This window comes from Callorhinus ursinus, unplaced genomic scaffold, assembly GCF_003265705.2.
Source record: "Callorhinus ursinus isolate GAN/ISIS: 27379988/994484 unplaced genomic scaffold, GSC_fseal_2.0 scaffold38, whole genome shotgun sequence".
In the NCBI taxonomy this organism is placed as follows: Eukaryota; Metazoa; Chordata; class Mammalia; order Carnivora; family Otariidae; genus Callorhinus; species Callorhinus ursinus.
Genome location: NW_027397100.1, coordinates 445,690 through 467,587, shown reverse-complemented (window position 1 = coordinate 467,587; position 21,898 = coordinate 445,690). Strand labels below are relative to the sequence as shown.

Genomic DNA, 21,898 nt, shown 5'->3' with positions numbered 1-21,898 from the left:
CCACAAATCGAGGACTGGTCTAATAACATTCCATAGCCATACAGTGGAATATTCTTTTTTTTTCTTTTATGTAATCTCTATGCCCAATGTGGGGCTTGAACTCACAACCCTAAGATCAAGAGTCACATGCTCTACCAAGTGACCCAGCCAGGCGCCCCTCATACAGTGCAATATTCCACAGCCATTAAGAATAAGAAAGCACCTCTATGCAAACAGATGCGTGACTATCTCCAAGCTTCTGCATCTGGTTAAAAGAGCAACACACATCTAGCACCATTAACAGACTGACACACACACCCCAAAAACAATGTTAGATATCTAAGTTTGCACAAGCCTAGCACATTCCCGGATGAACACGAAACTACTACAGAGCTCTCAACTGGGACTAGCGGCTGTCTCAGGGGAGGAAAACATGCAGGAGGTGGGGGAGGGATTATTTTTCACTGTGTACCCTTGTGTATTTTATTTATCATGAGCACAGACTACCTTATCAAAATAAATTTAAAGTGAGGTATTTAGGAGGGTCAGTAGCACATAAAAAAGCAGCAAGTGCAAACCAAAGTCAGGAATGAGCAAATGATGAAGGCCTGATTCAGGATAAACAATGTCACCAAACCAGATGGACCAATCACCAGAGGCTTGGGGACCACAGTCTGGGATTTGTTCAACATGGAGCTGATAAACCCAAATAACCCTGCTCAACTGTCAGAATATGTGTGTTTTAGGAAGGTGTTCTGGTTGGGGCACCTCGATGGCTCAGCTGCTTAAGCATCCAACTCTTGATCTCAGCTCAGGTCCTTTTTTTTTTTGTTTTTTTTTTTTAAGATTTTATTTATTTATTAGAGAGAGAGAATGAGCGATAGAGAGCACGAGAGGGAAGAGGGTCAGAGGGAGAAGCAGACTCACCGCCGAGCAGGGAGCCTGATGTGGGACTCGATCCCGGGACTCCAGGATCATGACCTGAGCCGAAGGCAGTCGCTTAACCAACTGAGCCACCCAGGCGCCCTCAGCTCAGGTCTTGATCTCAGGGTCATGAGTTCAAGCCCCACGTTGGACTCCACGCTGGGTAGTGGAGCCTAGCAAAAAAAATAAAAAAAACAGAAAGGTGTTTTGGGGGCCCCAAGGAGATGCATCCCAGAAGAAATGGCACCTTGGCCAGCCCCCACAAAAAAAATTTTTTTTTAAGATTTATTTATTTGACAGAGAGAGAGAGAGCGAGAGCAGGAACACAAGCAGGGGGAGCGGGAGAGGGAGAAGCAGGCTTCCCACGGAGCAGGGAGCCCGACGTGGGGCTCGATCCCAGCACCCTGGGATCATGACCTGAGCCGAAGGCAGATGCTTAACGACTGAGCCACCCAGGCGCCCCGAGCCAGCCCAAAATTGAAAGCAACTGGGCAAAGCTTTTGGTTATTTGGTATGTTTTGTTTCATTTGCGGGTACTTTTCTTTTTTTTAAAGATTTATTTATTTATTTATTTTAAAGGAGAGCACACATGGGGTCGGGGGAAGTAGGGGACAGGAAGAGAGAACCCCAAGCAGACTCCATGCTGAGTGTGGAGTGTGACATGGGGCTCAATCTCATGACCCAGAGATCACGATCCGATCCAAAATCAAGTCAGATGTCCAACTGACTGAGCCACCCAGGTGCCCCTGTGGGTAGATTTTTAAAAGAAGAAAGTACATGAGCAAAGACACATCAGCAAAAAAGTTAGGGGCACATTCGGGACAAAAACAACTCGTGTGTTTCCATATTTCTTCATGGAGCGCAATGCATTTGGTAAGGGACAGCTTTCCTCGTTGCAAGGACCACCTGGGCACCCTCCCACTGCTAGCAGTACTCCCAAACACACTGACAACAAAAAGCACCCCCACGTACTTCCCAAACACTCACAGAGGGGTGGTACCAGCCTCCTGAAGAATCACTGGGCTAGAACAAGAAAACATGGTAGATGATCAACACAGTCCAGCCAATACTTAGCCAGCCTTTGGGAGCCAGAAAGGACACCAGCCCCTCCTTGGACAGCCTAAGTTACCTACCTGTGACTGAGACCCCCTGGGACAATGGATCCCAAAGAGTAGTCCCCACACTAACAGCAGTGGCGCCACCTGGGAATTTTAAGAAATGCACATTCTCAGGCCCTACACCAGAGCTACAAATCAGAAACTCTAGAGGAGAGCCTGGCCATCCGTGGTTTAAGGAGCCCTTCGGAGAATTCGGGTGCACGCTGGTTTCAGGTGCTCTAGGATGTGTGTGGGGGGGATGCAATCGAAGTTCTCAAGTGTAGCGAATCCTGTTCCACACTGGTAAAGCCCATCTCCTCCCCTGCCCCACCGCCACCTGCGGGGCTTGGTCTGGGGCTGAGGAAACAGAAGCCGAGCAAGAAGGCAAAGCAAGAGAATAAAGACAACTAAGTAGGAGAAGACGCCAGGCCACCCTCTCTACTTGTCAGGCTCCATCTGCAAAATGGGAGAAGGGAGGAAGGGACCAGACCGGAACTTCCCACGTGGAGTCCATGAAAGTGCTCCAGGGACCCACGAACCACATGCCACGGTTCTGTACAAAGACACAATTTCCTGGGAAGAGGGCCATGCCTAATCTATCTTCCCAAGGGCGTCATCAACACTAAAGATTAAAACTACAGAACTAGAGGATCTTAAGGTCCCTTTTGAACTCTGAAATTCGTTACTTCCAGGGCAGATAGGGGAGAAATACACATAAGCAATTTAAGGCAGAGACAGCGTTTTGCCCAAGCCCAGCAGGAAACCAAAGGGGAAACCAGCGACCTGCTCAGTGAGGAGGGGTCTGACCAAAGGCTGCCCGTACCTAAGAGGACCCCAACCTTCTAATCCCTGCAAACCACAAAAACCCCAATTCTGTTCCTTCCTGGCTACAAACACACAGACTCCCTCCAGAGTTAATGAGAGATTGTCGGCCGCGTCCAAGGGGCAGGAGTGGAACAGGATCCAAGCAACAGACAAGTCTCTCAAGGCACAGGCTTTCAGTGAGGCTTTTAAGGAGAAAAGTGAGAAATACCAACTGGATTCACAGTCCTTCGGAAGTATGAGGGAGCAGGTCAGCATTCTGACTTAAAAATCTGCCCACTCCTAGACCTGGGGTGGTGACAGAATGGTGGGTGTGGGCTTTGCTGTAGTCATTGCAACAAAGCCGCCTGTGTAGGACCTTTTCCAGAAAGCTGAGTCAAGGTTTTTTTTTTCCCCCTTCTTTAATGATTTAATTCTGACGAGGATTTACTGCTAAACACATCTCATCTATAAACTTGGAAAGATGACAAACAGCCACCGTAGACTGAATCACCAAGGAAATGGCTCACCCTTGATCTGAAAGTTCTTTCTGTGAGGTAGCAGGGCCTGAGATTCCGCTAGGGCACTGGCCCACCCGCGACCCTCTGCCTCCTAACGCCTCTCCCCCCAAAATAAGTCTGGTTCCGACGGAGTTAATGTGGGCGAGGGAGGACAACTCCTCCAGGCCTTTGCCTGGAGACAGAGCGGTGACTCAGGAGAACAGCTTGGCATGGAGCAAGAACAGCAGAACTTTCCCCTCCTGTGACATTTCAGTGAAATCTTAATAATATGGGAAGGCCTACTGGGTATTAGGAACCAAGCATGTGATGAGATCCTTCTCCAACCTGTGTCTTGTGAACTGCCAGAAATAATCCCACTCAGCCCCTCCTCAATGTCCCCTGACCTAAGGGACACCGAACTTCAAGATAACCCAGTCTTTTAGCTTTCCTCAGCCACGAGTATTAACAGCTGAGGCTTTCTCTTATTACCGACAACGTAGGGGGGCCTTGTTCAAAATGCCTTTGGTGTACTTCCCTTTAAGTCACTTGCCCAAGATGACACAAGTGGCTGGGCTGGGATCTGAACCCAGGCAATGTGACTAGGAGGCTCACACATGGCCTCACGTCGGGGAGAGGCCGTCCTCAGCTCTGTAGCAAGATGACCTCTTCACACAGGGTCTATGCTGACGAGCACACTCTCGTGGGGCCTTTTTCCCTCACAACTGCAGATGGTGGCCTGAAGGTCAGAGGGGTGGTTATATTCCCCAGGAAGCACATTCCCCTCCCAATGGTGGCACCAGAACTTAGCTCAGGCTCAGGCCACAAAACAGGCTGGGGGCAGGGGGCCTGCGAGGTCATTTCCTCTCCCCCCACGCCCCTCTCCCCCGTGTCCCCCCCTTCACCCAGGCCTGCCAGACTCGGCCCCGGCAGGCACCCCCACCCCCACCCACATCCGGCACCTGAGTCACGGCCTTTGACATTCTCCAGAGTCTGGGAAATGACACACCATGACAGGGAATTGTCTCCTCAGGAGAGGGAATGGGCCCCAGCTGAACGGCCAGGCACTTCCCCAGGAGGATCAGCCCTGTGGTGTGTTTCTGTGGGTGTTAAATGTCCTTCATGATGTGGACGGCAAGCCTGCAGGGCCTGAATGAAGAGAAACCCACTCAACAAGCAGACGGGCATCGTGCGCCACAAAAGAGACGGACAGTCTCACACAACGTGGGACAAGCTGGCCACCCCGCACGGAAGCTGGAGCACATATTCTGATAAACCGGGTCACCACAGTGGTTAGGAGCTCTGCAGCTGCCCAGCAGTGCAGCTCAAGGAAGCTACTTAAACTCTCTGTGCCTCTGTCCTTCTGTAGGATGGAGACCAGGGTACCTTGAGGAGTTACAAAAGGATTAAGTAAGCTCAGTCACGGGAAGCTCTCAACATAATACCCGCAAAGAGGAAGCACTCTGTAAATGATAGCTATTTTTTCTTTTTTTTTATTTTAAAGAGTTATTTATTTATTTATTTATTTGACACTGACACACACACACACACACACACACACACACACAGAGCACAAGCGGGGGGGGGGGCAGAGGGAGAGGGAGAAGCAGGCTCCCCCGCAGAGCCACAGAGCAGGGAGCCCGATGTGGAGCTTGATCCCAGGACTCCAGGATCATGACCCGAGCCAAAGGCAGATGCTTAACCCACTGAGCCACCCAGGCGCCCCAATGATAGCTGTTTTTTCAAACCAACAATCATCCCTCCTCCTCCTCCTTCCCCACCCCTCCGTTGCAAAACCAGGCCTAGTTTGCTCGGAAGAGCCTGTTAAGGTCAGAGTTATGGAAACGCCGGCCGGCCTATCTAACATGGAGACCGGACGGAGCCCAGGACATGACTTCTGCATTTCAATCAGACTGTGAGCAGTCCGGCTTGCCTCCCGTAACCGCGACGGCACGGGTCGGCAGCAGAGGCCTGCGCTGGCTCGGGCTCCGAGGGCACTCGCAGACAGCGCTCCGGGTCACTGCCAGCCCTCTCCAGAGCCTGCTTCAAACAGGACCACTCTCGCTGCTCTCCCGGCAACGGCAAAGCGCAGCACAGTTAATGATCTCAACGTGCTGCCCAAAGACACGGAGCAGGTACCCACGCAGGCCTCCCTCCCCAGGAATCAGAGGGCCCTCTCCTGCCAGTAAGTACATCATCATGAAACCAGAGCCTGGAATTTCCCTCAGGCCCAGAGCAGAAATGAGAAATGGGGAGCGGAGGATGGGGGTGAGAGGGAAGGGGGCAGCATTTTTCTCCCAGCAGATAATACCCAGGCCACGAGGAACACAGGAGTGAAAACGAATAATCCGGTCACTCACAGAACGTCTAGAACCGCACCCCCCTGAAGACAGGCTACAGCCTCCTCCAGAAAAGCCGGGCTTCTCCAAGGCCTCCCTGCCTGAGAATGTGAACTTCTCACCCGAACCAGGAAAAGAAGGGCTGGCCACGGAAATGAGGCCATGGAACAAAGGGGTCACTCTCAACTTGGGGGAAATGTCACTGCAGCAGGGATCCCGAGCACCTCGGAAGCGAAGCTAGCGAGGGACAGGTAACCCTGGGAAGGGGCGCTTACCTGCCATTGAGAAAGCTCTGCGGCTCAGAGGGCCTCCCCTCTCTTTGAAAGAAAACTGAGGCTCTCATCCGGCAGACATTCCTGCTTCCGGATCCTCAGCAGCCTCTCCCAGGGGGAGGAGGAAGAAGCAGAGAGGACAGGCTGAGAGTCGCCACTTACCAGGCCAGCCCCGGTCTTGCACGCACTAGGTGGCCCAGCACAAGGTCACCCTCACCTCTCTGCAGTTAGGCAGTCTGAGGCAGGGGACGCGCCTTCACGTCCCCAGGCTTTCGGCTCTAATTTATCACCCTCGACAGCCAGCAGCTCGGCTAAGCTCAGAGTCCTTGGTACACTGCACCCAAGAGCCATTTACTTCACCGGGTGGGAATAAACGCAACGAACCGCCGTTGTCCCGCAGGCTGGAGCGAGAAGTCCAGAAGGGAGTGTGGTGGTTTGCAATGTGAAGGTGTTTGGGGCTTTTTTTTTTTTTTTTTTTTAATAATTTTCAAATCACTTCTTACACGTCTCTCCTAGAGCCGAGAAAGCCATCCTCCCGCTACCCCGTGTCAGCCTATTTCTCCCCCTTACAGTCCCCTCCCTGAAAATCAGGCAGACCGGGTGATAAGACAGCAAATTCATATGTAAAAGGTGAACCTCCAAACTCCCCGGGCAGGACTGAAATTGCCACCATCCAGGGAAAAGAGGCTGATTTACAAATGAATTCACTGTGTTGCCCTCAACAACTAGAGGCAATCGCAACCACCCAGCCCCTTCTCCCCCTCTGCTGGGATGAGGCCTTCTGGAAAACCGACAACATCTCAACAGGAATTTCCTGATTCAAGAATGCCAAGCTCTTTCACACTGCACAAAGCAGGGGGGAGGCAGGGCCCAACCTCAGACCAGAAACCACTGCACCCCACCCACCCCCTCAGCAGGCCCAGGCCCAAAAGGCTGCATGCGTCCAACGTGTGTACATATTTGAGGCCCTTAACTCTGCCAAGTCACCACAAAGAAAAGTGTGGAGTAACCGGTTGCCTTTGGCCTTTGCTACGTAGCTGGCCCAGGGGAGGGCTCCCGGGAGGACCCGGTTCTGGCAGCGGAAACCGCTTGCATTATTTATCCAGGCTGCGCCTGGTCCCACCCCCTGGCCCAGCTCAGGTTCTAGAAAGCTCAGGTGCTGGTGGGTGGCTTTCAAATGGCGGCAGGGAACAGCGGCCCGCAGAGAGCCAACTCAGAAATAAAAAGGCGACTCTGCCCGCAGCAGCAGACACAGAGAAGTGCGCTGAGAAAAGAGAAGGGAAATGAAGAGGCTCAGATGAAGAAAGGGGTGCTGCTGGTAACCAGGCGGCGGCTCCCCACACGCCCTGGGTGTGGGGCTGGCCTCTCTCGGGAAGTCACCTCAACGAAGACAGGGAAAGTGCTAAGGCACCGGGGAAGAGGGGACAGGTGCTCGACAGTCAGCTCATTGTGGTCCTTTGACGCAGCAAGGATTTCAGGCCCAAATGTCGCCCATGTTACCCTGGTCAAAAGGATGCTTAACGCAGCCCGGGTATCAGTGAGGGGTCCTAAGAACGTGTCCTGTGCAAGCCTCCCTCCCCACCCCCCAGCTCAGGAGGGCACAGGACGGCAGACTGGCACAGCCTGTGGAAGCCAAAAATGGGCAGCAACTTCAATGTCAACACCAGGAGGCTGAAATGCAAAAAATGGTCATGCAGCCATAAAACGGAACGAAGAAGAAATCTCATCTTTATGTACTGGCATGGAACAAAAATCTAAGTGAAAAAAGGCCAGAAATAGACCTGAGTGAAAGAAATTGGGGCTGTGTAGGCTCTGGGTTTGCAAAGGCCTGGAGGAACACCCAAGAAAGCAGGAGACGCTGGACTCCTCCTTCGGTTCTTTCTGAACACGTTCACGTATTGAACTATTTAAAATGTTTTTAAGTGGGTATGAGAAAATGAAGCTCTCACTCTGTGCCAGGGGCCGCATCTGCATCCCCGGCACCCAGCACATGGGAGCAGCTCAGGACATGCCCCCAGCATTCATCAGGAGCCACTTGGGAGAGGGCTCGGGTGTTTAGAACAGTGAAAAGCAGTGGTTCCCACGAGGTCTCCCCAGGAGACACTTGGCAATGTCACGAAACATTTCTGGTTGTCACAACCAGAAAAAGGAAGGAGTCGCTCCTGGCATCTAGTGGGTAGGAGGCAGGGATGCTGCTAACCACCCTACTGGGCACAGGACAGCCCCACGACAGAGAATGATCAGGCCCAAAATGTCAATAGTGCCGGGGTTGAGAAATCCTGGTGTCAAGAAGCTCCCAGTGAGCTGCCAGGAAAGTCCAACCTTGTGTAAATACACCACCCACGGAGGCATCCGTATCCATTAAGAAGGAAAATAATGCCTAATATTTCACCTGGTGGCCCTGACTGCACATTTCAAACAGAAGAAAACAACGGAACCAGTGACTCAACAAATAAAGTCACTGAGCAACTACTAGACATCTAGCCTACCCAGGGAACTGTTAGGGGAAGATCCCCGCCCCGGTGGGAAGACAGTCAGAGAAAATAATAGTAATAATAATAATGGCTGCCTTTTGGTGACCACTTATCTCTGAGGTACTGTCCTAAACACAATCAATTTATTTACTCCTGGCCAGGGTTCTACAAGAAGGTACTGAGTATTCCCATTTTACTGATGAAGAAACTTGAGGCCCAGAGGAAAACAGGCTCACAATGAAGTGGCTGGTCAAAAGAGAATGAATGGAAAGTGTATTCCACATAGAATGTGAAATGGACTGATTACACATAGACAAAAAGCTGAGGAGCAGGAGAAATACCAGGAGTCTGTGAATGATATAAGTCAGAAGAAAGAGTGTAGCCGGCCAGAGAAATACTTCTCTGTTTTCTTCTCAAACAGAGTTCATGTGATTCATGAATAGTACATCATCCTCCTCACCCCACTGAGCAGGGAGCCCCAGGGAGTCCGACATGGGGCTCAATCCCAGGACCCTGGGATCATGACCTGAGCCAAAGCCTATTTCTTGAGAGGCTACTTGATGAATGCTCTGAAGAACCCCCTCTGAGTAGGGGTGGTGTTTTTGCACCCGTGGATAGACGCGGCTCAGAGAAGCACATTTATGTGCTCAAAGGCATGCCTACCAACGCAGCACGCTGGTGACTCATGCAGCTGGCTCCCACCCCAAGGCCCTTCACTGCACCGGTCAACTGCCTTCCCTAAGGTTGTCCATGCTACCTTGTAATCTCTTATCACCTAGGGTGTGCTTGCTGTGGGCCAATGACGGCCCAGCACTGTTCAGCGTGTGGGCTCAGCAGCCATACCATTAGGTCTGATTCCAAGCACTGCCACCGGCCAACTGTGCATCCTCTGGCAAGTTCCTTGGTCTCTTTGTGCCTACATTAATTCAGCTAGTATAATCTTTCTAAAAGGGTTATTAGAATTCAAGGAGACAGCACACGCCGCACGAACAGCATCTCACGTTATTGTGAGAGCTCAAACCGGCTTCCCCAACTCTCTCCTTACCTTCACCCTGATTTGCACCAGACTAGCTCTTCCCCGTCTGTTTCTGAAAAATGGTTCACTGAAGGACGCCTGGGTGGCTCAGTCAGTTGAGCGGCCACCTTTGGCTCAGGTCAGACCCCAAGGTCCTGGGATCGAGCCCCATGTCCAGCTCCCTGGGGCTCCCTGCTCAGCGGGGAGTCTGCTTCTCCCTCTCCCTCTGCCCCTCCCCCAGCTCTTGCTTGCTCGCTCTCTCTTGGTCTCTCTCAAATAAATAAATAAATAAAATCTTTAAAAAAAAAAGTTTCACTGGGCGCCTGGGTGGCTCAGTTGGTTAAGCGACTGCCTTCGGCTCAGGTCATGATCCTGGAGTCCCGGGATCGAGTCCCACATCGGACTCCCTGCTCGGCGGGGAGTCTGCTTCTCCCTCTGACCCTCTTCCCTCTCATGCTCTCTATCTCTCATTCTCTCTCTCTCTCAAATAAATAAATAAAATCTTTAAAAAAAAATAATAAAAAAAAATAAATAAAAAAAAGTTTCACTGAAGAGAGAGACAAACTTTCACAGCAAGTCCTCAGGCTGGCACAGTTTCAACCAAGCCTCAAAATCCCTTTTTTTTTTTTTTAAAGATTTTATTTATTTATATATTCATGAGAGAGAGAGAGAGAGAGAGAGAGGCAGAGGGAGAAGCAGGCTCGCAAGGAGCAGGGAGCCCGATGCGGGACTCGATCCCAGGACCCTGGGATCATGGCCTGAGCCGAAGAGACGCTCAACCATCTGAGCCACTGAGGCGCCCCAAGCCTCAGAATCCTTTCAGGGCTCAGGATTTCCTCCCTGACAAAAGTACAACAGTCCAGGTGGCCCTCAGTACCCCACCACACCCTTCCCGACAGAACAACTTCCCTCTGACTCCTCCTCAACCCTCCTCAAATGAGGCTCTCGAAGGCTGTGAGAAAGCTGGGCTCAGATTCCTAGCAGTCTGCACAATGTATAATGGATGTCCGACCTCGCAGGGTTCGTGCCTACGTGGTGCCTGGCACTGAACAAGCGCTCTGCAAAGGGGTGTTCCTTCCCTGACCATCTTCTGCCCATTCATGGTCAGTCCCACCTTCGCAGATGCCTCCTCGATCCAAGTGCCAAAGTGTCAGGACAGTTCACATGCCCCTAGACAGCAGCTTTCTTCAAATCTAAATAAGATGGGCAGCCCCTGCTTAAAACCCACTTGAGGAGCTTACTGTAGACACCCAACAGCTTATCCAGACCTACGAGGCCCCCACGCATCTGGCCCGGCTTACCTGCTCTCCTCCATCCACTGAACCCTAACCACAATGGCCTCACACAAGGCAAACTCGTGTGCACTTCCTGACGCTTCCATCTAGAATGTTCTATGCTCAACCTTCCCATACCTGGCAGCTTTCAGCTTTTAGCTCAAACCTCACCCTCCAGCAGTCTTCAGCCCCCTAACATCCTGAAGTGTGGGTCTGGGTGGGTGGGTGGGTGTGGGGGGGTGTGTGTGTGTTGCTTTTGCTGTCTTCACTACAATCATCACTCACTGAAAATTATCGAAAATTATTTTCTTCTTTTGCTGATTTCACTTATTTTTTTGTGTCTCCTCCAGAATGTGAGCTCGATCTTGGTTTTTCTGTCACTCTTTACAGCCGCCCAGCACGTGGCACAGGGCCTGGCTTGGGGCCTGGCTTGGGGCATGGCTCGGAGGTGTCCCCAAGGACACACATCTGACCAGGTAAATGAGCAACAGGAGAGGTTAGCAAAGGTCCAAGGTGTGCCAGCAGCCCTGACTCACAGGAAACTCCCGTTCTCTGTCCCCGGCCTGAAATTGCTCCCAGCAATCCAAGAAGGCAGGAGGGGAGTGAAGTCAACGGGGAAGGGGACATCAAAGAGGACCTGGCCATTTCAGGGTCCGAAAGAGAGAAGCCAGAGCACTACAGAGGAAATTCCCTTCTCAACAGGGACTCAGCCATTCTTGTTTTTTGCCTAAAGAGCCCATTTCCCCAAAAGGAGGGGATTAAGTAAGGATTTATATCCTGAGAGGGATGGGTCCGCGCAGCTAAACACAATTACTGAGAAACCATAGGGGGAAACTCAGGAGGTTTTCATAAGCCCCCTATTTCCCAGCTCTGCATTCTTCTTGCAGAGAGCTATTGTCTCTGAGTCATCTAGAGTTAAAGAGGGGGAATGACTTTCTCCAGGGAAAACACGCTCCCCACTGGGAGACCCCCCCCAACTACGATGACCATTTAACCAAACTTTTTAGTCCAGGTTCTTTGCCCTTTTTCTCAAGAGACCCTTTTAAGCCTGAGGATCTCTTTTCACCCCGTCCCTTAATCCTCGCCTGGATGCTCTGATTCTGTCCCTGCAATAGGATGCAAGGACCCACAGGGAGCAAGAGCACCTCTCTTAAGTGTGGGCTCGGCAGGTTCATCTTCCCTCCACCCTTGCTCGTTCTTGGGCGTGAGTCCAGAGAACCTAAATCTGCTCTGTCCTGTCTCCACCTCACCAGGCTTGACAGGAGTCTAGATTCTAAAGACACATATGTTGAACAATTTCCACCAACTAGTGTTTCTGGTCCCAACCCAAGAAATAGCAACCTGGTTTCAATGACAGCCCCCCACCTGCTGTGTGGGGATAGGATGGTTACTGGAGGTGGTTAAAGAGATGAAGGACAAAACCAGGTCAGCCTTATTAGGAAGGGGGCCCTAGTGACAGCTGATGTGATGATCCAGTAACACAGATGGGGCGCAATCTCCAGGACATCAGTATACAGCCACAGCCTGGGCCAGTGGTGGCCCAACGAAGGACCACAGACTGAATTCAGTCCACTCACAGCTGGGTGATAACGTTCAAAATTTTAGTCATCAACATTTTAAAACTGGGGGAAACAGCCATCTAGAATAAATCCAGATTACCACCTTCTCTTAAAAAAACAAACAACAACGAAACAATCTGGCCACATAGGGTCCCCATTTCCACATGAAACCACCCTCCAGGCTGCCCACCCCCTTAGGATGGAACACAAAAATCCCCATTTGCCAAGGTCTCCATTACTCTTTTAACGGTCAAAATAATTAAATCTCACCTTGAAAATCTCTTAAAGGTAGAGTAAAGCAGAGAAGGACAAGAAGGCAAATACAGGGAGAAGAGCTAAGGGACGCTTTGCTAGGACGTTCAACCCCATCATGACACCAGACGGGAGCAAAGACTGGCCAATCCAAAATGCGTCTCTTTGGCACAAGGATTAATTCAGGTGGGTTATTTTTAAGAAACTGCAAACACAGAAGCAGATCTGAAAACACCAAGTAGAAATTACCCTTTTGTAAGAGACATTTTAACATGCATCAGAAAAATCTCCATTTGTAAGTCTTCCCAGCTGTACCAGGAAAAGGGGAATGACTAAATCTCTAGGAACTCTTACCAATGGAGAAGACTACGACTTAAATCTGCGTAACAACCTGACCCTTGTTCACTGGGCTTTTCCTGGGGACCTCCCCTAACAGACTCCCGCCCCCAACACCTTCGGTCTTTAGCCGAAAACCGTATGTTTCAGGTGATGGCTTCAGTCATTTTGGGGAGTCACTCCGTTTTTCTGCGTCTCTCTCATGTAAACATGCATTAATAAACTTCTGTTTGTTTTAATCCTGTTAATCTGTCTGACATCAATTATTAGACCAGCCAATGAATCTAGAAGAAGAGAGAACTTTTTTGCCCCTAGAGTATAAGTTAGTTCATATTTTTATAAGGGGTTGAGAAAGGATAAATGAAAATATATCAAACTGTTAACAGTGGTTACCTGGCTTGAGAAGATTTTTAGCTTTTTCTTTGTATACTTTGGCTTGTTACAAATGAGATAGGGAAGCAGAACACACTAAAAGGCTCCATCTCTGCTGTTTCTCTGCTAGGCCCCTAAAAATTACTCCCGTTTTTCATTTCACCTTGCATCTGAGTCAACCAAAGAAGTGATGTCCCCGTCTCAAGGGGGAAGCAAGAGAGTGAATCATTCTCTGAGTTTCGTCTTAGGCCCCCAAAACCTGGTAACATCTAAGAAGAACCAGATCCTGAGCTCGGACATTAGCTTCGAACAAATCTCAGAAAAAATCTCTGTCTCGACACTGGCATCAACACCCCTGCCTTCTGTGGTTTATGGAATAACACCTACTGTTCACCTGACTCTCATGCCTTTGATGGGACCCTACCCTGGATTCCTAAAGGAACATCTGCCCTGGGCCCCTTTCCAATGTAAACCCCTAACCCCAAGGGGCAGGGAGGCTCAGGCTCACCTCTCCTTTTTGGAGTCTCCCACACACTCAGTCTGCTATAATCTATCACTCACACTATTTAGTAAAACTCTGCTCTCTCTTCCTCCCGGCTGTACTTGATTTCTATCCTACAGGAAGCCAAGGATCCTCTTGGTGCGTCCTGTGGGACCCCCTCTGGGTCCTTGGAATGGCCTGCCTATGTCTCAAAGAGATGCACTGCCTTTATCGTTTGAAAGGAAAATCCAATAATCCATTTGCTTCCCTTAATTAGTTTATATTTCTTGGAAGAGATTCCCCCCCCAAAAAAAAAAAAAACACTTACTGAGCAGCTACTATAAATCGCCAGCACCATGGTGGTCAGGGTGAGACAGACCTGGTGCCCATAACCATCTAGGCAAAGAGACACACAGGTAAATGAATTCTACAACAGAGGGTTTATTTGGGAGGCCAGGGAGAGGGTGGCCCAGCATATCCTGTGGTATTTGCCTCCAGCCAGTGTGTCAAGATGCCAAAGGGCCTGGCAAAAACTCAGTTCAATGGGGCCTGGACAAGAAATGCCAACTTGAGAACACAGGAAGACAGCCATGCTCTCTGCTGGCAGAAGTTTTCGAAAAAACAAGAGGCCCAGGAGGGTCCGATCAAGCAAAACTTCATCTCTGATGTCATAAGAATTTATTCAGCATATTCTATGCTACGCCAATCCCTGACTAGGTTTTCACCCACAGCATCCAGCACAGCACCCACCAATGTATTAAAGCTACAGAGTAGTGCTGTCCAATAGGTCTTCCTATAATGACGGGACCATTCTGTACCTGTGCCATCGGATACGGCCGCCTCAGCTCCACGTGACTATTGGACAACTGAAATGTGGCTAGTACAACTGTAATTTTTTTTAATTTTAATTAATGTAAATTTAAACAGCCATATATAGCAGACAGCATTGCTGTAAGAAGCTCTGTATTAAACAGACAAAGAGAGCCAGCCTGGCAAGAAAGCAGAATACCTCAGAATCCTCCACCCATCCCTACTTGAGGGATTTGGCAGGTGTCTTCAAGGCATAATGATCTGATGCCTAGAAATATGTATATGGACTTGCCTTTGATTCCTTCCTTAGCCTAGCTTGAAAATTCTCAAGCCTCTAGTATGTATAAGAATGCCTGATCAGGGGCACCTGGGTGGCTCAGTGTCAAGCGTCTGCCTTCGGCTCAGGTCATGATCCCAGGGTCCTGGGATGGAGCCCCACATCAGGCTCTCTGCTCAGCAGGAAGCCTGCTTCTCCCTCTCCCACTCCCCCTACTTGCGTTCCCGCTCTCTTGCTGTCTTGTCAAAAAAAAAAAAAAAAAAAAAAAAAAGAATGCCTGATCAGAGCTGATTACTGTACTTTATGGGCAATTTAAGGGACTTTCCAGGGTGATTTTGACTTTGGAAGTCAAAGGACTCCATTGAAGGAGGTATAAATGAAGGCTCAGAAAGAGGGGGGGTCTGGGTCCCCAAGCACGTGGAGAAGGTGAGGGCAAGGCAGTCACCTAGGACAGTAGTCTGGAAGAACTGCAAAGGTGTGCCTCTGCAAGGAGCAGGAGAGAACCTGACCTATCCCAGGACCGATATTTGGGCTTGGAAGGCTGTATAAGGCAATGTGCAGGTCTGCAGGGATGCTGACCCAAGCCTAGAAAGGACAGGGAGTAGGGCCTTGGATCTCTCCCTGCTCCTCAAGACTGTAGTCTTCAGGAGCCCTTAGAAATTTAAAGCAGGACAGCAGGACAATCAGACTTGTGTTTTGGAAGGGGCCCTACCTACCTGAGTGGTATTAATACTTCGGGAAGGAAAGAAATCAGAGGGAAGGGGGCCATTTCAAAAGAGTGCTATGTCCCTGGGGGGAAAGAAAGACAGGCCACCAATCGTTTCAGAGAGAGCAGACATCTGAGCTTGGGTAATTATTTCCAGGCACGGATTATGCTGGAAACAAAGCCACCCTCTCTAGCTGAAAGGCTGTTTTTACTTCGTTTTCCAGGATAAAAGTTGTATGCATCTGATAGACAAAGTCAAGCCATTCACCCATTTGTTCAAAATAAATATTTACTGCACACCAACCAGAACAGGCACAGTGGTAGTAAAAGAGGCACCGATCATAATGGGATCAAGAAAAACAAAAGGCAGGACCCACCCTCATTTGGAGCCTTAGACCCAGGGAGGTTGGGAGGTTAGAAGAGAGGAGAGAGGAGGATCTCCCAGGTAGGAGCAAAGACTCCATGGCTAGAGATGGCACTCTCTCTGAAATCTCAAAGATTGGTGTGGCCCAAGTAAGAGAGAAAAGGAGAACACAGAGAAAGGCTTAAAGGGTAGGCAGGGGCCAACACATGGGGATTTTAGGATTTTGATCTTCATCCTGAAACTAAGGAGAGCGAGCTCTTTAAGAGCTTCAAGTGGGAGATGGTAGCCAGAGGAGATGTTCCTTTCAGAAGGACTGGGGGGTAGACAGAGACCTCGGGACCAGTTAAGAGGCCACTGCTGGGGCGCCTGGGTGGCTCAGTTGGTTAAGCGACTGCCTTCGGCTCAGGTCATGATCCTGGAGTCCCAGGATCGAGTCCCACATCGGGCTCCCTGCTCAGCAGGGAGTCTGCTTCTCCCTCTGACCCTCTTCCCTCTCGTGCTTTCTATCTCTCATTCTCTCTCTCTCAAATAAATAAATAAAATCTTTAAAAAAAAAAAAAAAAAAAAAGAGGCCACTGCAGTCCAAGAGTGATAACCTACACAATGATATTTAGGACCTAACACTGTACGAAAATGACACAAAGAGGCAAAAGGACAGAAGAATTAAGAATTAAGTCCCATCTCTTTGACCTAACCAACTGGCAGAGTACTGGCTTATCCCTCACAGTAGAGAAGCAGGTGTTTTGTTGGGGATGGGGGGGCAAGGCGCGGGGCAGCAGGAGAGCAGGCTGAGATGTGAAATCAGCTTGGGACATGCTGAGTTCGAGACACCCATGAACAACAGGTAGGGAGGTCAGGTGGGGAGCTCAGGTAGGCAGCTGGCCCCTCCTGCCTCATGACTCAGGAAAAATCTAGGCTTGAAATAAAAACCGTGTGTGTCACAAAGCTACAGATGTGGGCGAGATCACTCAGGGAGAGAACATGCTGGGAGAGAGGAGGCCAGGGCCAAGCTTTCTACAACACCAACATTTAACGGCTGACGAGCAGAGAAGGTACCAGGGAAAGAGGAGCAAAACCAGGACTGAGGTAGCAAAAGAACAGCCGAGGAAGAGATGGTTTCCAGGAGAAGAATGAAGGGCAACGTCCAGTACCTCTGTCAGATCAAGGTGGAGGAGTATCTAAAGCTCCACCAGAAAAAGCAACACGCATGGGGCGCCTGGGTGGTTCAGTTGGTTAAGCGACTGCCTTCGGCTCAGGTCATGATCCTGGAGTCCCGGGATCGAGTCCCGCATCGGGCTCCCTGCTCAGCGGGGAGTCTGCTTCTCCCTCTGACCCTCTTCCCTCTCGTGCTCTCTCTCTCTCTATCTCATTCTCTCTCTCAAATAAATAAATAAAATCTTTAACAACAAAAAAAAAAGGCAACAAGCATGGAGTCTGCAGGAAGCTCAGGGAGGGAGCTCAGTAAGACACTCACGTGGAGGGACCAGGCGCTCCCATGGAGGGACCAGGGAGAGGCACAATGGAGCTAGCAAGACAAATCTGGAGGTGAGGAACCCATGACATGAATACAGACACTTCTCCCAAGAAATACGGCTTTGAAGAAGAGGCCAGGGAAGAGTGGCTAGTAGAAAGCACGCAGGGTCAAGAGGGTAGACGGGGGAGAGACTTGAGTGTGCTCAAGTCTATACATCCATCAAAACATTAAACAGACTTACCACCCTAGGACCCCAGAACCCCACTCCTACCTACATTTATAACCAAGAGAAATGAAAACATCTATCCCTACAAAAACGCATACAAAATTTTCACGTGTATTCAGAGTCGCCCAAAAGTGGAAACAAGTCGAATGTCTTATGAACGGATGGATGAGTCGGTAAACAAAACGTGATATACTCCTAATAGAGCATTCTTCAGCCATAAAAAGAACGACGTCCCGGCATATGCTACATGTGGATGAGTCTTGGAAGCATTAAGTCTAAGAAATAAGTCAAATACAGAAAGTCATATACTCTGTGACTTTGTTTATATAAAACAACCAAAACAAGTAATTTCCCAGAGACAGAAGGTAGACTTGTGGTTGTCAGGGCTCGGATAAAGGGACAATGGGAGTGATTATTAATGGGGATGGGGGTTCTTACTGGGATGAGGAAAATATTAAAATCGTTTGTGGTGATGGTTGCACAATTCTGTAAACATATTAAAAACCATTTAAGTGTATACTTTAAAATAGAGATTTGTACAATATGTGAATTATGTATCAATAAAGCTTTTGTTCTTGGTTTTTGTTCTGTTTTTTTTTTTTTAAGTCTGTGAAATGCCAGGTTTCTAGGTTCCCAGGAAAGCTGTAGGTGGGTAGAACGAACTTGGGGTACGGGTTGGGAGGACCCTATGATATTGTACTCCACCCCAACTACGAGATGTGGGCTTTCCAAACTTGCTCCCCTCAAGTCAATGGTAAAGGACCCACCATCAAGGAAGCAAACCTATTTGAGAGTTTCAGGCAAAAAAAAAAAAAAAAGTGCCAGGATCTCTAAAAGGCCTCGGACCTGGTACCTTAATTCTACAGGCATTTGGAGGAAGAAAAGGAGATGGTTCTTTTCAAACTCAAGTTGAAAACAGTCCATTTTAGATCACAGTCTTCTAGAATAACAGAAGTCACATAAACATATAGCACGGGTCAGGCTTCAAAAATGGGGCCAAAAAAAAAGAAAATGGGGCAAACACAAAATTTTCCACAAGTGAACCACAAAACGAAATTGCATGAACGGGGCGACAGGATCCCATGAACAGATGCATGGCAGATGCTACTCTAGCCAAGAGAAGGTAGATTTCTCATTTGGAAAGCCATTATCCAACATCTTCAGAGTTCCGGGACATTTTAAATCTTCTTAGGAGAGGAACAATCTGGTAATCTAACTCACAAATAAATGCTTTCCATTGCATAGTACATGGATGGTACTTCTTAGGCTATAGAAGAGCCAAAATAGAGTTAAAAATACTGATGCTCATTTTTTAAAAGAAAATTCTCAGCACTTCTGCATCACACCGTGATTTAAGAATGTTTACGGTTGTATTTTCTTAAAGAGTTTCCCTGGGGGAAAAAAAATGACAGGTCTCTATCTCATAGCCATCCTCATAAACAATCCCTTTGTGAAACAGTCTTAATTTACATACAACAGTGAGAACAAGGATCCTGTACTAATTAAGGTCTGGGGCTGGTTAGCAAATTGCTATAATTGTATATTCTCAAGCATCCTGTCTCAGAAAACATATCCCTAACCCAGGCAAATCTCAGCAAGAACGATACCGTTCAAGATTTTAATATCTTGAGCTTCCGCTGCATCTGTGCACGGTTTCCAAGTGGCTCATTCCCTTGTGCGGGTGATATTACACAGACATTTTTAAAAATGGTTTCAGCTTTGGCAGCCTGGCATCCGCACACCACAATCATTACCGCAAAATGCACACATGGCAGGATCAAGAGGCAAGCAGCCCAAACAGGGGAGCCTTTGTATGGAGACATGAACTCCCAGAGACCATCATTTTTCAGATTTCAAGTCCCTGGCCTTGGAGGGGCTTGCTCTGAGTCAAGCATCGTGTGGCCAAAATCCTGCACAGAACTTTGCTGTGACCAGTCTCATGCAGAGAATGCAAACTGACAAGCCACTTCTGACCCGGAGATACGTGTTGTTGGGTTCGTGCGTGGTCTTTGAAAAACCGGCCTGCATAAACCACATTTCCAAGGCAGGCATTTTTATGGCGCAGGGAGGGGGATCCGGGCAACACTGAATGAGCCATATTCCTGCTGGTGAGCAGTCAGATGGCAGCACGCTCCCGCATCAGAGCAGGCACTCTGCTGTTCAAAGGCCCCAGCACCCCAAGGTGCCAGCCAGCTTATCTCACTGATCTACCTTGCAGATGTCGGACTTAGCACCCTTGGAAAGAGCACATGGTTACGTACAGAGGTTTAAACTCAAAGATAAAACCTGACCCCAGTTCTCCACTTCGCCACTCCATTAATCCCACTGAGCCTCAGTTTCCTTGGCTATAAAATGGGAATAACGACACACCTACATCCCAGCATTATTATAAAAATCCAATGAAGTAATTTGCATAGAATCCCTGGCACCTGATAAGTACTCAGAGAAGATATTAGCTAGGCAAACACACCTAGCATCTAAACAGTACTTCCGATTTATGCTTGAGCTTCTTTCAGCAAATCACTACCCTCAGACACAAATGTCAACCTGACATCTTAAAAACTCGAAAGCTTTGTCTCCAGAGAAATAAAACGCTCCAGTAAATGCCCAGGCTGGGGTAATGGCAATGGCTGGCTTGGGAATTACTTAGTTAATAAATGGGTGCATGTTATGGGTGTACAAACTGAAATTTAGTTAGAGAACCTGAAGGGTCGTACGGACTAGATGTCGGAATAGGATTAAAGAATTATGAGTTAGTTATTGGAGTTTCTAAGTGTCCCAAGCAGAGGACAGTTCAAGGCCTGCTCTCCATCTGCAAGTAGGGAATGATGGTGCCAATTTCCCAAGATGCCAGAGTGGCCATGTCACCTCCTAAAGAATCATCTCCTCCCTGGTTGGGGGCAGTTGGTGGGACCAGGTGTCTAGACACCAGCCCTTCCCTGGCCAAAGGGCAGATGCATGAAACAAGGTGAGCGACTCTCCCAGCAGACTTTGTCTTGTTGACCATGAGGAGGCTATACACTGGTTCTGCTCCCCACAGCATCCCTGGACCTCCGGACTTCCCATCAATCCTGTCAGCCAAGGGACCACCTTAATCCATCCTTTTCCTGCTCCCATTAACCAGAACTGGCTTTCATGGCTCACAACCAAAGAATCCTGACCAAATGGTGTCCTGTGGGTACCAATGAACTTCCCAAGTTCAGTGTCCTGTGAACCACTGAACTTCCCAAACCACAAGAACAGCAGGCTCGAGAAATATGTATGCATTTGCTGGGTCCAGATCATCCCACCGTGGACTTAGAGATAAAGGTCTAAAGAGAGAGATAAGTCAGGCTTTGCAAGCGTCCCATTTAGACCATGCTGACCTCAGCTCTCAGCACCCGAGCCACCCAGCATGGCTCCAGGCATCTGTGAATGCAATCGACTCACCTGGCCCAAGGTTCTAGACACAAAAGCACCCCGTCACCTGGCCACCCAACCGTGGAAGACGGGAGCTCGGTTCCACACAAAGAAAGCCATCCAAGGCAGTCCCTGGGGGAGGAGAAAAGTCTCCCTCAAAACCAGGTGACCCCTTCCCACTCCCCCTCATGGTTTCCCCACCATAGTAAGGGCCCTGGGAAAATCAGTCCCAGCCAGCTGCAGACAAGCTTTCTTCAAATGTCATAGAGGCCAAAAGCACAGGAAGCCTATCTGAGCCCAACTTCTGGGAAGCCTACAACTCTTCACAGTCTGGGCATGGTTCCCCTATCTGTTTCCACTCCCCCTTCCTAGAGGTTCTAAGTGGGGGAAACAGCAGAAGGTGGTAAATAGGGCTTCCACCTGACAGGCTTACCAATACAAGCTCATCCCTCTTCCTCTGATTCTAATCCTGGCTAACACTTCTGAGCACACACTACACCCCAGTTCTGAGCATTCTGTGTATATGAGCAAATTCAATCCTCAGCTAGCTTTACCATCCCCGTGGACATGAGGAAACTGAGCCACAAAGAATAACCCAGCCAGGTAGGGGGCAGGCCAGAGTGGGGATCCAGGGAGTCTGGCTCCAGAAGAGGGTTTTTTTTTTAAACCTCTATGCCGGGATGCCTGGGTGGCTCAGTCGGTGAAGTGTGTGCCTTCAGCTCGGGCTATGATCCCAGGGTCCCGGGATCGAGTCCCGCATCGGGCTCCCTGCTCAGCAGGGAGCCTGCTTCTCCCTCTGCTTGCCACTCCCCCTGCTTCTGTCCTCTCTCTGATAAATATTTTAAAAAATAAAATAAGGGGCGCCTGGGTGGCTCAGTCGTTGACCGTCTGCCTTGGGCTCAGGTCTTTTTTTTTTTTTTTTTAAGATTTTATTTATTTATTTGACCGAGAGAGATATAGCAAGAGAGGG

General features: G+C 49.2%; 1 protein-coding gene across 17 annotated transcripts in view; it reads right to left on the bottom strand.

The window, feature by feature from the left end:
• Window positions 1-21,898, bottom strand: part of ZMYND8 (zinc finger MYND-type containing 8) — a 140,738-nt gene that overhangs the window by 87,502 nt on the left and 31,338 nt on the right. Inside the window, exon 1 of one of the 17 annotated variants that reach the window (XM_073880312.1) lies at window positions 5,913-6,023. The exons of the other annotated variants lie outside the window; for them this stretch is intronic. Coding sequence (XP_073736413.1) covers window positions 5,913-5,919 — 7 coding nt within the window. The 5' untranslated portion in view covers window positions 5,920-6,023. Of the gene's footprint in view, window positions 1-5,912; window positions 6,024-21,898 lie in introns of those variants that run through there. 17 annotated transcript variants of the gene reach the window in all.